This window comes from Gossypium arboreum, chromosome 13, assembly GCF_025698485.1.
Source record: "Gossypium arboreum isolate Shixiya-1 chromosome 13, ASM2569848v2, whole genome shotgun sequence".
Taxonomy (NCBI): Eukaryota; Viridiplantae; Streptophyta; class Magnoliopsida; order Malvales; family Malvaceae; genus Gossypium; species Gossypium arboreum.
Window position 1 is genome coordinate 123,859,059 of NC_069082.1, and position 15,372 is coordinate 123,874,430.

General features: G+C 32.0%; 2 protein-coding genes across 2 annotated transcripts; both read left to right on the top strand.

Annotated features, from left to right (window-relative positions):
* Positions 1–6,637: 6,637 nt before the first annotated feature.
* On the top strand, positions 6,638–9,235 carry LOC108462189 (two-on-two hemoglobin-3). The gene is made up of 4 exons (XM_017762168.2): positions 6,638–7,074; positions 7,161–7,294; positions 8,670–8,814; positions 8,950–9,235. Exons 1-4 carry the CDS (start codon positions 6,938–6,940, stop codon positions 9,044–9,046), a joined length of 513 nt encoding a protein of 170 aa, XP_017617657.2. The 5' UTR covers positions 6,638–6,937; the 3' UTR covers positions 9,047–9,235.
* Positions 9,236–11,712: 2,477 nt separating this feature from the next.
* LOC108462188 (pectinesterase-like) lies at positions 11,713–13,612 on the top strand. The gene is made up of 2 exons (XM_017762167.1): positions 11,713–12,688; positions 12,906–13,612. The coding sequence occupies exons 1-2, from the start codon at positions 11,713–11,715 to the stop codon at positions 13,610–13,612; spliced, it is 1,683 nt and encodes a 560-aa protein (XP_017617656.1).
* Positions 13,613–15,372: the final 1,760 nt, after the last annotated feature.

The following is a 15,372-nucleotide window of genomic DNA, read 5'->3' on the forward strand; positions in this document are numbered from 1 at the left end:
CTTCTTGGATGCTAAGGTTTCACATATATAAGAATGAGTAGAACCGGGGTCAATCAAAGCAATCACATTAGTATTGAAAAGAGTGAAAGTACCGGTAATGACATCCGGAGAGGCAGCATCCTCGGCGTGCGCAGATGGCATAAGTCCTAGCAGGGCACGAGCCTCGATCGATGGTAGCATCTCTAGATCCTCTCGACCGCCATCGACATTGCCCATATTTCTAGGTGGCCTACCTCGGCGGTGGTAGCACCGGGTTTCCACTCGACTTACATTCATTCAAGCATCCTCGGGCAATCCTTCATAAAGTGGTCGGCCGATCCACACTTATAGCGAGAGCGATCACGAAACCAACAGCTCCCGAATGCCATTTGCCACAATGTAGACATTCCGCCCTCTCGGCGATCATTTCCACCATGGCGATCGAAGTGACTCGTGTGGTCACAGGGGTCGATCGCGTCCTCGTCTAGAAAAGCCCGAAACGCCTCTAGACCGGCTCACATCATCTCGAAATCTCTTGATGCTGTTGAAGAGACTTTCCGAGGACCTCTTCGAATTCTCCGGTTCCCACATCAACTTTTTGTTTCTCCTTTCTAAGCTCTTGACTTTACAAGCTCGCTCAACAAGTACTACGAACTCTCGTATTTCGAGAATGCCAATGAACATCCTTATATCATCATTCAGCCCATCCTCGGCGTTTACATAATGGCTTGGACGAAATGCATTCTCGCGTCTGGCTAAGCCTCACAAATTTTCGTTCAGTAGTCGATAATCGACATAGAACCTTGCTTAAGATCAAGGAATTCCCTTCACTTTTGGTCGATGAATCTCGACTAATATACTTTTTTGAACTCGGTTTGAAAGAATTCCCAAGTCACTTGCTCTCTAGGCACCACGAAGTCGAGTACTCCACCAATAGTAGGCGGACTCGCGTAGCAAGGAGATGGTACACTTTAAGCACTCATCGGTGTACAGGATAGCTCATCGAGCACCGGATAGTGTTATCCAACCAAAATTCAGCTCGCTTCGGCATCATCATCATCCGTAGCCTTAAATTCAGTGGCCCCATGTTTTGAATCCTATCGATTGGGGCTTACTTGACCTTATTTGGTCAGTCACGGAGGTATTGTAGGTGCGGGGTTGCATTTGTCGGGAATGGAGGTTGTGGAATAGCCGTGTTAGTTCGAATGTATTGATTAAACCATTCGTTCATCACACTATAAAAGGCTTGCCTAGCCTCATCATTCGGATTGCTGGCCATAGGTTGAGAGTCCGCCGGCGCTGTCCCTTGCGCTGGAGCAGGCGCCACACTCTCCACATCATCAGCTATTGCTCGGCTGGGATCGGGATCCATTGCTATAAACAAACACAAAGTCAAATTGTCAGAAATCACCACACTATCGATTCATCATTTAATGGCATGTATAGCTAGACCCCAAACACATCACGGTAGTCCTAGAATCGACTAAACCGTGGCTCTGATACCAATAAAATTGTAACACCCCGAACCCTAGACCATCGCCGGTGTCGGACACGAGGGGTTAACAAGCCAAGTTTACATATTTTGCCCCCTAATTTGACATTTCCAGTCAGGCTGGAAAACTGCGTCACCGTCGCCTTAAAAATCATATCTCGAGTTTCAAAACTCGGAAACTGGTTTCGTAAATTTTCCCTGAATTTAGACTCATATATCCATCCATGGATTTATTTCTAGAATTTTTGGTCGGGCCAATTGGTACAGTTTATTAGTTAAAGTCACCCATGTTACAGGGATCGACTGCTCTGACCTTCGCGCGTTATAACTTGAATATCTCTCTGTACAGGGATTTAATACTGGTGCCGTTTGTTTCTAATGAAACTAGACTCAAAATGGAATCTGTACATATAAGGCATGACTCCTAATTCTTTCTGGATAATTTATAGTAAATTTTTAAAGTTGCGACAGGGGACCCAGAAACCGTTCTGGCCCTGTCTCACAATAGCTTTAATATCTCTTAACATGTAACTCCTATGACCATTTCGTTTCTTCCATATGAAAATAGACTCATCAAGGTTCATTTACATAGCTTATTCACTATTTAATACCATTCCTACAAATTTTGGTGATTTTTCACATTCACGTCACTGCAGCTGGCAGCATCTGTTTTAAGGTAGGTCTTACCTATTTTGTAGTCTCCATGAACCAACTAGTCTTGCCATACATAGGTTCATATATGATCATTTTAACCATACCAATGGCTGATCATGTGACCAACATTCCCATCTCCAATCCATAATCACATCATGACACCATATATATATATATACAAACCGCAAATAGTCTAAGTTCAGTACTTCACTTTTACGAGCCATTTTCGCATGGCCGTACACATATACATCACAGCATATTTAAACCAACAAGGGTAGTCCTATACATGCCATTTCAAAGTTCAACAAAAATTTATACCAAAATAGAGGCGTTGATAGTGTGGATGACTTGACTTTAATGATCCCGAATCCGATTGCTATCGGCGTAATCTATAAAACAGAGAGCCAAAGCAACGGGTAAGCATTTTATGCTTAGTAAGTCTCAAGGAATAAAATCAGCTTTAATTTAAGCAATACATTCACATAACCAAATGCATCATTTCATTAATACACATTCTCATAATCATTCTTACTTCACACTTCATCATTATATACTTTCACAAAGTATCAACCATTCCAATATCTGAAATTGTTAGTCGATTGAGCGAATGTTGCTCAAATATGTCGACTTTCCAATGCACATATAAACGCACCTTATTCTTTGGGCTTTTCGAGCGTACTAATTGAATTTATTACAGCAACCAACACTCACCTCCAGCCCAAGCTTCTTGAATACAACCGGATATAACCACGTGCACGAATGCCTTGGTCTTAGCCCGGATAGAATGACTCGCACGAATGCCTTGGTCTTAGCCGGATGTAGCCACTAGCACAATTGCCTTGGTCTTAACCGGATATAATTTCCAGCATAATTGTCTTCGGGCTTAGCCCGGTATCATTCAATTTCTCATGCACACATACATCAATAATCATTGGACATACATATTTCATTTTCGTTACTAAGGCTCAAACACAATTATAATCACTAGCATAATCGCTTCGGGACTTAGCCCGGTATCATTCGAATACTCATACACACATAAATCAATAATCAATACATCCATATTTCATTCCACATAATTCAATTAAGGTCACTTCTTGAGGACTTACCTCGGATGTTGTCGAACGGCTTTTACGGCTATTCGATCACTTTTTCCTTCCCCTTGTCCAATTGTGGCCCTCTAAGCTCTTGAGCTAATTCAAACAAATTCAATTTATTAAAACCTCATTGTGCTAGCTTATGGCCGAATTTGACAAGGAGTTTAAATGGTCAAATGGCCACCCTTTAGCTTGAATACACAATGGTCATGCACATTTTATACTACATCAAGCAATTCAATACAATTCATTCGGGCATCAAGGAAAAGCTAAGGCCTTCAATAAGCTACCTAAGGCCGAATATACATGTCCATGTTGAGGCCAATTATGCACTTAATACCACACAAAAACAGCATGCATTTTACTAGTTAATGCTTTGCATGTTGTAGCTCAAAACTTATAATATAGCATCAAGCACTCATATGTGTGCTAGGCCGAATGTGCTTGCAATTTCACAAGCATTCTTCAACATCTTCTTCTTTGAACAAACATATTCATCACTTACTTCATAGCCAAAACATCATGTGCAAACATATATATACATATATGAGCATGGCGAATTTCAAGGTGTCCATAGCCATCTAAAACACAAATTTTAACTAACATGCAAGAAGCATGAACCATGCTCATGAATGCATCATGGCCGAATACATCATAATCATGCCCTTTTATCTTCAATCATGGTTAAACAAAAGAAAACTCAAAGTCTTACTCAAGATGGCTACAAAGAAATTTCAAGAGTAGACAATCCATCATTGCATGCATCATCATCAAGCTTCACACTTAACATGCAATGGCTTTATCACAATACCAACCTTGACCAAATACCACTTCCATGGCATAACAAGGATTTGAACCATGGCTAACATGAACATCAAGTTGGCAACTAAAACATGCATGAATCTCATGACACAACCTCATACATACCTCAATCTTGATGCAAGTTTAGCCAAATATCCTTCTAGATCTCTTCTAAACAAAGGAAATGAAGCAAAATCTCTTCTTCCTTTTAGTATTTTTGGCCAAAAGGAGAGAACAAGGATGAACAAATTTTTGTTTTCTCTTCTTGGTTGCACGGCAATGGGGAATGCTACTCTCACACACATTTTTTTCATTCTTTTCTTACCCATGCTTATTTGTTTATTATTTCTCCTAATGCCCAACAAAACATGTTTCATGACATGTTTAGCCCATATCTCTTTGTCATGGCCGGCCATCACTTGTAAAAGGGAATTTGACATGCAAGTCCATTATTTTGCATGCATGCTTTAATTAGTCATCACACATTTCCCTATCGTACTTTCAAAGTTCACTACTAAGTCCTTTCTTGTGGAATTCACCTTTATAACACTAAATCAATCATCATAAAATGTCATACATGAGCACACACATATTATAGGCATCAAAATAAATTTTTAATTATTTTTATGCCTCGGTTTTGTGGTCCCGAAACCACATTCCGCCTAGGGTCAATTTTGGGCTGTCACAAAAATGGTACATGTTAAGCTTCATGTTGATGTTGTTTAGGTTTGCATTGTTATATGAGGTGCTTAATTGTGGCATTTTGTTTAATGATTTAAGTTAGTTGGTTTAAGTGATGTACTTGATATGAAATTGGTGATTTTGAATTAAGTTGTGCATTGACAAATGTATTTAGGATTACCATTTGAGTTTATGTGAAATTAAGCATGAAATGAACCATTTGAATATAGTTTTTACCATTCTTGAACTTAGGTATCGATATTTTTGGCATTGGTAATAGTTTTTAAACAAATAGAATACCAAAATGGTATCTATTTTTATTTAAGTATCGATACTTTTTCATAAGATATTGATACCATAAAATAATTATCAATACCCTTGTTTTGCAAAGAAAACATAATTGAATTTTGGTATCGATTTTTAGTAAGGCATCAAGTCGATATCGATACTACCTATGAATTTTCAATATTGACTTTAAAACTTTAAAATGCAACAATTCAATTTTAATATATGCTTGTATCTCATAAATAGGTCCTTATAGAATTCAAATTTTTAATATGTTTGGTTTTATATATGATTTAATGAATGATATTATTTAAGTAGCGTAATTGTTTCTGTTTGAAAATAAGTGCTTTGCTTTGTATTGTATCGGTTAATGAACCTAAATTGAGTGAAGTATGTCATTATATTAATATCATCGAAGGTAGTAGTTAAAGTATGATTTAATACTCGGATACTAATAATTGGAATAGTATTGTTATGAATCCAACTTCTAGTTTTCAATAAGGGATAAATAACGATAAAAGTGTAGTCTGTGAGAACCAAGTTTAGAATTGCATAGCAATTCTCATCACTTAGTTATCTAAGAGAATGAAGCAGGAACATTAGATAAACATGCTTTGATTACTATATGTTTAATAAATGTTAGTAGTTAACTCATATAATGGTTTTTGTTTGGAATTAAATGTTTTGTTTTGTATAGTAATGCCTGTAACCCTAATCTGTCGACGATGATGGGTTAGGGATGTTGTATTTCTGGTGTTTGGATGAATCTGTATAAAATAGTTTCTATAGTTTGACAGATTTCTTAAAAATATTTCATAATAGTTGTTTTCAATGAAACAAATATTCATTTGAGATTTTCTTGTCTTCTCATTGTTTAATTGAGTTTATTTTGTATCTATAAATTTATTTTTTACATCATTTTTACATATATTAAAAATATTTTGTTAAATTCAAGTTTATTACAACATCATTTTTTAGTTACATGACTACCAAGTGAGTATTTTTTTAAATATGACATCAACAAATTTGATTAAAAAATTTAATAATGTCAACAATTGAACTTGATTTTCAAATCTGAAAAGTAGAGGACTAAATTCTTGAAAATAAAAGTATAGAGACTAAATTACAAATTTGTGAAGAGTACATAGACTTATGACATATTTTAACATTTATATTACAAAACATTTATTATTAAAATATGAATATTAAATATTTTTAATAATATGTGAAGAATATTATTTAAAATTATTATTTTTAAAATTTATTATTAAAATAAATTTAAAATATTAAATAAATTATTAAAATAATAAATTATGTTAATTATATTAATAATTTATTATATGATTAAATATAAACAATTAAATATGTATATTTAATAACATCGAAAAATATAATATTTTATATTAGCATTTTAATAAATTTTAATAATTTAAAAATAAAAAAATTAATATTAATATAATAATATTAATCTTAATTTAAATTAATTTTATATAAAAATAATTTAAATTAATTGAAAAAATAATTTATTTTCTGTTAACTCGTGAGTGATTTTCTATTAACCAAATTTCTGTGAAATAAACATAAAGAAATAAAAAAATCTTTCATAAAATATTTTATATGTAAACAAACCGAATGTAAGATTGAATAAAAATAATTGGAATCATTATCAATCAAATCAAGGAAAACGAGATACACATTTACAAGATTCGACGCTATCGACATTATGAGCTAAACTATGCCCTGGCTTCATAAATACAATGCCCAAAACCCAATCCTACCCGCTGTTTATTGCCCAAATCCCAAACACTGATTCGTAGATTTACTCATTTTTTCAACACAAGCGTTCCCTCCACGCGACCACCACTAGCTGCCTTTATATATACTCAGCTCAGCTAAACACCAAGTCAAAGTAACTCCAGTTGCATTTTCAAGTTCCACCTAGAGTGAAATGCAGACACTGCAGGAAAAGGCTTCTCAATGGAGCGGTGTTGATATTGCCGATGCCTTTGCCATTGACGACACTAATTTGTTCCAGAAATTGGGACTCCAAACTTTCATTAACCTCTCCACCAATTTCTACACTAGGTTTCTTCTATTCGGCTTCTTTTAAATGGGTATTTTTTTTTTGCGATAGATTGTGTTTTTTAATTGGTTTGGTTGGAAATTGTTAGGGTGTATGATGATGAGGAAGAAGAGTGGTTTCGATCAATATTTTCTAATTCCAAGAAAGAAGAGGCCATTCAGAATCAGTATGAATTCTTTGTGCAACGAATGGGAGGGCCCCCTCTTTATTCTCAGAGGAAAGGTTAGCAAATTTTCCATGATTTCATTGCATTTTATATAATTTTTCTCATCCTTTTATTTTGGTGCATTTATGTTTTAATTGAACTGTTATTTAGATCTTCCCAGTGGATTTGGAGTTTGTTTTATTAACATAAATTCATGAATTAGAAACTAAAGGGAAATGATTTTTGGGTAAATATTGGCATATGAAATTGATTTCAATTATTCAACAGTAGTAAGTTGAGACCCCTATTGATTTACGCGGATCATACCCGAGTCACCATAAAGTCAACCATACCCTGGTTTGGCCTTTTCAAGAGATCTTTCTTCAACAAATTGTATGCTTTAACCTATGTTATTTGGTCGGGCTTGGATGAGTGTCGAATATGGTATTTATATTTATCTGATATGGTTATATTCTATTTTATTCTAAAATTTTCATATATTTAACCTCTTATGTTGTATGTTCAAATTCAGCACGAATGTGGCACACGAATATTTCAAGAAAAATAAAAAAGGTAAAAGTAACATAGTGCTTAAGTGACCTACAAATAAACCTCCAGGCAAATTGTAACTTAAAAATCTTTAGGCTGTTACATTGTGTTCTCCTTGATTTAGATACATTAGGGTGAACAAAGGGGAAAACTGGCCATCTATTGTTTCTGGGGATTTTGGCATCATTCCCTTAATTTTTACTTTCAACTTTTGTACGATTGTGTGTTTTTGATAGTATTAGGAGCTGGGCTTGTTTTCTTACAGTATTTAATGGCTTTAGACTTATTCTTTGTGTGAGTGAAGGAAGATAAAGTGTCCTCATTGAGGCAGCTTTTAGGGTAATAAATCAGAGAGAATATAGTTTCAGGTTACCAGAACCATTTCTTGTTGCTATTTGCCACATGTTAATCATTTGGTAATAAGGCTTCTGCCCACCTATGTTAAGTGTTGTATATCTAAATCCTTGATTGAATTGGTGTCATGAGTCATTCAAGCACCACTGCAATTGAGAAATTATAAAACATATCTTAACTATTAAAACAAGGGTGTTTTTGTCTTTTCATGTTTTTAATAAAATAATATTATAATGTGATTTAATCTCAAGGCACATTAATCTTAAGCTCTTAATTAACCATTTCAACAAAAGTGTTACATGATTTTAATATAAATATATTTTTAACATAGATATTTTTCATCCACATCATGGGTGTGCCAAAAATCTAGTACATATAAATTATGTATATGTAACACACGTATTTTCAGTTTTGTTTTTTAGGATCATACTCCAATATATATATATATAAACATGTTCGACATAAATAATTAAAAGAAAATAAAAAAGTTGTCTAATCATTCTCTTAACAAGTTCCTGGAGTGGGGGTTCATTTTGCACTTCTTGGCAGGTCATCCTGCATTAATTGCACGTCATAGACCATTTCCAGTCACACATCAAGCTGCAGAGAGATGGTTATATCACATGGAGAAGGCATTAGAGAGCACCCCAGACATTGATGCTGATTCAAGAGTCAAAATGATGAACTTTTTCAGGTAGCATTACACATTTCTTCTTCTTCTTCTTCTTCTATTTTTTGTGCTTCCTTTGCCTGTGTTGGACTGTGAGTTATTGTGATCTTATTATTGTTTGAAACTCTTGAGACGCTTATAATGTGTTTTTTTTCTCAGGCACACTGCATTTTTTCTTGTGGCTGGAGATGAGTTGAAGACTCAAAAGCAACAAATCCCATGCAAACATGCGGCCAGCAAACCAGCTGAATCATAAACTTCTTAACAGGAATCCTTCCCCCAATTACTTTGTTGGAAGAAACCACGCATGTTGCCATTCATTCAACTCATCATTGTAGTAGCGTTGTAACTTACACAACCTTTTTATATTAATAAAATCCCAAACTGTTTTACTTTTATTGATGAAAATATTATTCTATATCATATTGATTAAAATATTAGGGCATATACATTTGGGTATGATTATTAGTATGATTGGTAAAAGTATCGGAGGCTCTTGTATTAATAGTCGAATTGTATTTTGCTCATTTATTCAAAAATAGATAAATTAATCTTTCTATGTTAGATAACAGCGCGAACTGGTCTTTCTATTAATTTTTTTTATCAATTTTACTATTAAAAATAAATCTTCAGTATATTAGTATGAGATACAAATGGCATGACACATGTTACTATCTAGTTATTATCTAGTTATTTTGTCATATAGATTGATGATATTTTTAACAAAAAGGATTGATGTAACATATGGGGACTAATTTATTCATTTCTTGAGTAGAGAGAATAAAATATAATTTAATTCTTAATATATGAATTTTCATAGTACTTTTACCGAGTATGATCTTCCAAAAAGACCTAAAATGGATTGAAAATATCATATTTATAATTTATCATTTGTAATCTATAATTTGTAATATGTATAAAAGCAAATTATTTTATATATTTTCTTAAACATTAATAATTTATTTTATGTTAATTTTAATATGTTAACAATTAGCTATAAAAAATTTTATTTAAATAATTTCATTATAGGTTTTGATTATATCTACTTTTTTGACACAATACCTATAATTACCTATAGCCCTCCTTAATTCATAAATAGAAGGATAATTTGTTTCAACACACTCAAATTCTTGTCCTCTTAATACCGATCGAACTAATTAAAACTCAATCGACAATTCGCTATATAATTTTAAATTCATTTATTTAGAAATTGAATCATTATATTTTGTTTAAATATTTAATCTGAAGCCAGACAAATAAGCATGTTCTCAATTTTGGCATGCCTGTGTATCATGTTAGTTCTTTTACAGTAATGTTATTTTCTCACGGTTTATAAATATGTATTTTTACATTTTAATAATTTGTTTTATGTAGATATGATTTGTTGATGTATAATTGGTATATTTATGTTATATTATTATGTATTATTTTTGTTGCATCGTATGTTGTTATTATAGTGATAAATAATTATTGTGTTTGTGTTGCATTTTGTTTCAAATCCATTTCATACATTTGCATCATTTATTATAGTAGTTTAACTGAAAGGAAAAAATATTTCATGTTCTGACTATGTTCATGCTATTTTTCATATATTTAAAATATTATATTTTTATAAAATTTAACATATTGATTATTGGCTTTATATATATACTTTTTATATTTATATATTTTTGTCCAGTGTTAGATTATGTTTTAATTGTCGGGAAAAATATTTTTCTTTTCATGATCAATACCAAGAAGATGCAAAATCATAATTTTTGTACATCTTATCATAGGCATAGAGATTCTTGAGAATTTTTATCCTTTTTAAGACCAAAAGATATTAATAAATAAAAACTTTAGTGGAATAAAAGGCCTTAAAGAATTTTAAAAAAATTCAATCAAGTCACTCCCAAGTTTTTGCATACAATTGACTTTTTGAACAAATTTGACCAGTAAGACTTTTTAACCAACATTAACGATTAGAAACTAATAACAATATTGATATGACCATTAACAAATGCCATATCAGCCAACAAATGGTTGGTTAGCATCTAGTGGCGGATCTAGAAATACGACTTCAGGGAGAGGGGGACAAAATTATATTAGTATTATCGACTACATAATTTTTTACTATTAATTTTCACGTAGAATTATTCAATAATTAAAGTATACATATATATATATATATATATATATATATTTATGATTTGAAATATGACTAAAATTAAAGTATACATATATATTTTTTTGAGGGATTGGGGGATAGAATTTAAATTTTTAGGGGGTTTAATGTTATAAAGTTCATCTTAAAGGGTGCTATATAAATTTCTAAAAAGCTAGAGGGGCAGTGGCTCCCACCGGCCCTCTTGTATCCACCGATGTTAGCGTCAACCTTTGTTGGCTAACGTGACTCCCATTAACAACCACATCAACTTTGTTTTAGTTTTTAATAGTCAATATTGATCAAAGTGTCACTAGTAAAAAAATTTAGTTCAAAGGTTTAATTGGGTGCAAAAAGTTAGGAGAGACTTAATTGATTATTTTGAAATTCTTTAAAGGTCTTTTATACCATTAAACCTAAATAAAACCATCCACAACAAATTAAACACAAAGGTAAGGTAAACAAAATTTTGTCACTCTAACGATGAGAAATTCCAAACTTCTTAAATTTGATGATAACCACCAAACAATTAAATGCTTTGTTTAAAACCATTGCGTTGTAACTTATCTATAACAATATGATAAGGCATCATTATTCCATTCCATGCAAAGAACCCTAATTTTAAAGACTCCTACTTGCTATAAAACTAACCCACCATACATGATAAATTTCATCAAACAATAAAACCAAAGACGAAGTAAAGGAAAAGGAAGCTACATTTCTGAATAAAGTTTTCTACTTCCTTATTCCTTTCATTTAGTTGGAGAAAATTAACAAATATGTCGAAGAAAGTGATTATAGCTGTGGCTTCAATTATTCTTGTGGTGGGAGTCGTCGCTAGCGCTATTGCTACAGTTTATCGTAAACGTGGTGATAATACCGATTTGCATAAAAAATTTAATATAGTGTCTAACTTTTGTTTATATACTTTGTATCAAGAATCTTGTTGGCATGCTCTCAATTCTGTTAATAGCACTAACCCTAAAGAGTTCATTGCCAAAGCCATCTTGGCCGCTGAGGAAGCAACCAATAAGTTTTTCAACTATTCTGACTCACTGAGTATTCAGGTCGAGAACAATAGCCTCACAAAGATGGCTTTGGAAGATTGTAAAGATATGATGAACTATGCAATTGATTCATTTAAGGCTTCATACTCCAATGTTTATGATAGTGAATTGCACAACATCAATGTTAGTATAAATGATCTTAGAACTTGGCTAAGCGCTGGTATATCATACCAACAATCATGCTTGGATGGTTTTGAACACAACAACAACATGAAAGAAATCATGCAAAAGGGTATTATTGGTGCTAGTGAACTCACAAGAAATGCTTTGACAATTGTGACAAATTTGCATAACATTCTTTCCAAATTTGACTTCCAGCTTAATATTACTAACGCTCGCAAACTTCTTCCTATTGAAAGGAATAATTATCCTTCATGGTTCTCAACTAAAGATCGACAACTTTTGACTAGAATTGATAACAACAACTTGAAGCCAGATGTTATTGTGGCTAAAGATGGCAATGGCCAATTCAATACCATTGGTGCAGCTTTAGTTGCTGCTCCTAAAAACTCCAATGTCCGACATGTGATCTATATCAAGGCTGGAATTTATAATGAATACATCACCGTTGACAAACAATACACCAATATCCTCATGTATGGTGACGGCCCAAGGAAAACTATTGTAACTGGTAGAAAGGGTGTCAAAGATGGTGGCGGAATTACCACTTGGCAAACTGCCACTTTCTGTAAGTTTACAAAAACTCAAACCATCTTGTTTTTGCTTAATTAGGATAATTATTTAGTTAATAGAAAAGGCCTTGCATAGCAAACAATCAATATACGTAACATACAATTACAAACTATAATTTCATAACTGTGTAGAAGACAACTCATGCCAATCAATTATCATAATTCTCTCCCATAATAATTGTTTTATAATAATATGATTTCATAATGGTGTAGCTGCTATTGGAAATGGGTTCATTGCCAAATCCATGGGATTCCAAAACACTGCTGGTCCTGAGAAGCACCAGGCTGTGGCTCTTCGCATTCAATCAGATAAGTCAGCCTTTTTCAATTGTAGGATTGATGCCTACCAAGACACCTTATATAATCAAGTAAATCGCCAATTTTTTCGCAATTGTGTCATTTCTGGAACTATTGACTTCATATTTGGTGATTCCTCCACTGTCATCCAGAACTCATTGATCATTGTGAGGAGGCCAATGGATAATCAATTCAACACAGTGACAGCTCAAGGCAAGGATTACATTGATGAGAACACTGGTACTGTGATCCAAAATTGCAAGATTGTCCCTGAGAAGAAACTATTCAACGACAGGTTCAAAATTGCAACATACTTAGGAAGGCCATGGAAGAAATTCTCTACAACTATTATCATGGAGTCTAAATTGGGAGACTTCATTAGGCCTGAAGGATGGATAAGTTTTGAAGGACCTGACAAAAACAATTATGAAGAAACTCTTTACTATGCTGAGTACAACAACCATGGCCCCGGTTCTAATATTAATGAAAGGGTTAACTGGAAAGGTTACCACAAGATCAATAGGACAACTGCCATGAAATTCACTATTCAATCCTTCCTTTCGAGCAAAGAAAATTGGTTACCTTTGACTAACATTCCTTTCAATGCCATGCTAAGATATTGAACATCATACAATTGAATAAATTAAGATAAATTAACTTTTGTAGTGTTCTCTTTATGATAAAAATCAAATGGAAAAATAAAACATAATACCACATTCTTTTTCACACATGGATATATAAAAGATTGTTAAATTGCATAGCCATCAACCATTGAATAAGATGTAAAATTTGTAGTTGATTGTACAATTATTTAAAAATTTGGATTAATTTATATTTTATGTATCATTATATTAAATTATTTAAATATTATATTTAAAATTCTAAAATATTTCATGTATAATTAAAATTACAAATAATTTATTAATTATTAAAAAGTATTTAAAATATATATTTTATGTATAATTATATTAAATTATTTAAATATTGTCTAATTTAATTTATTTTTAATTTTAGTATCATATCTAAAATGATCATTTTAACTTTCCACCACAACTTTCAATAGCAATGTCAAGCACATTCCTATAACACTTTCTAAAAGCACTTTTTCTAAATCGAGCATTTCAAAATCACTTCTCAATCGTAATAGCAATACCAAACTTACATGAAATCAAGATAAAAGAAGAAGAAGAAGAAGAAGAAGAAGAAGAAGAAGAAGAAGAAGAAGAAGAAGAAGAAGAAGAAGAAGAAGAAGAAGAAGAAGAAGAAGAAGAAGAAGAAGAAGAAGAAGGAAGAAGAAGAAGGAAGAAGAAGAAGAAGGAAGAAGAAGAAGAAGAAGAAGATGAAGAATGCCACATCAAGGCTGCAAAACGGCAAAAGCCAATAATGACCTGGACTCAGTTCTAAACCATTTGACGTGTTTAAATGAATGCTTTAGTTCTTTAAATGTTTAATTTAGAACAAATAAATTTTAAGTATTTAATTGTTGGTTAAAATATACTCGAAGTTCTTATATTATTTGTAATTTCGAAATTTAGTCACTCCACTTTTATTTCATAGAATTTAATTTTTTAAAATTCAGGTTCAATTGTTAATGCCACTTTACAATTAATTTGCCAACTTTGTTGATGTGATATTTAGAAATTAAAAAAAATCACTTTGTAGTCATGTAATAAAAAATTTGTTGTAATGATCTTGGATTTAAGAGAAAAACTTTAACAATGTAAACAAATTTAAATTTTTATTTGAAAAGTAAATGGACTAATTTTTAGAAATAAAAATATAAGGACTAAATTTTGAATATATTAAAAATATAGGGACTTAAAACAAATTTTAACCTTTGTGAACAACGGACGGAAAATTTACATCAATTGATTCTCCATTTTGTATTTAAAGTAAAACAAATGATAGATTCCAACGACAATTGCTTGCCAATAATGAAAGTGGAAAAAGCAATCAAACGATTCATCGTTTAATAATTCTATAAGATGGAGTGGAAATTAAAAAAGAGTGTAAAATGATTATTTTATGTGCTATTTGATAAATAGGAAAAAAAATTATTGTTGAATTTTAATATGGAATTCAATAAATATTTATTTTGGAATTCAATAAATATTTATTTTGAATTATGGAAGTTGTTATTAGTTAAGTTGGTGCTGACATTGTTGTAAGTACGTTTATTCTATTATTTAAGAGTTTAGGAGGAAATTATGAATAGTTTTAGATTTTATATTAAAAATATTAAATAAAAATCATAAAAATATATTTAACAATATTTAAAATAAAATAAAAATAATTAATTTAAATTCAGTGACGTATCTAAGGGGGTTGGCAGGCCTGACTCCCCTAAAATGGAAATTTTTTCATTTAGGCTATTTAGAAATTT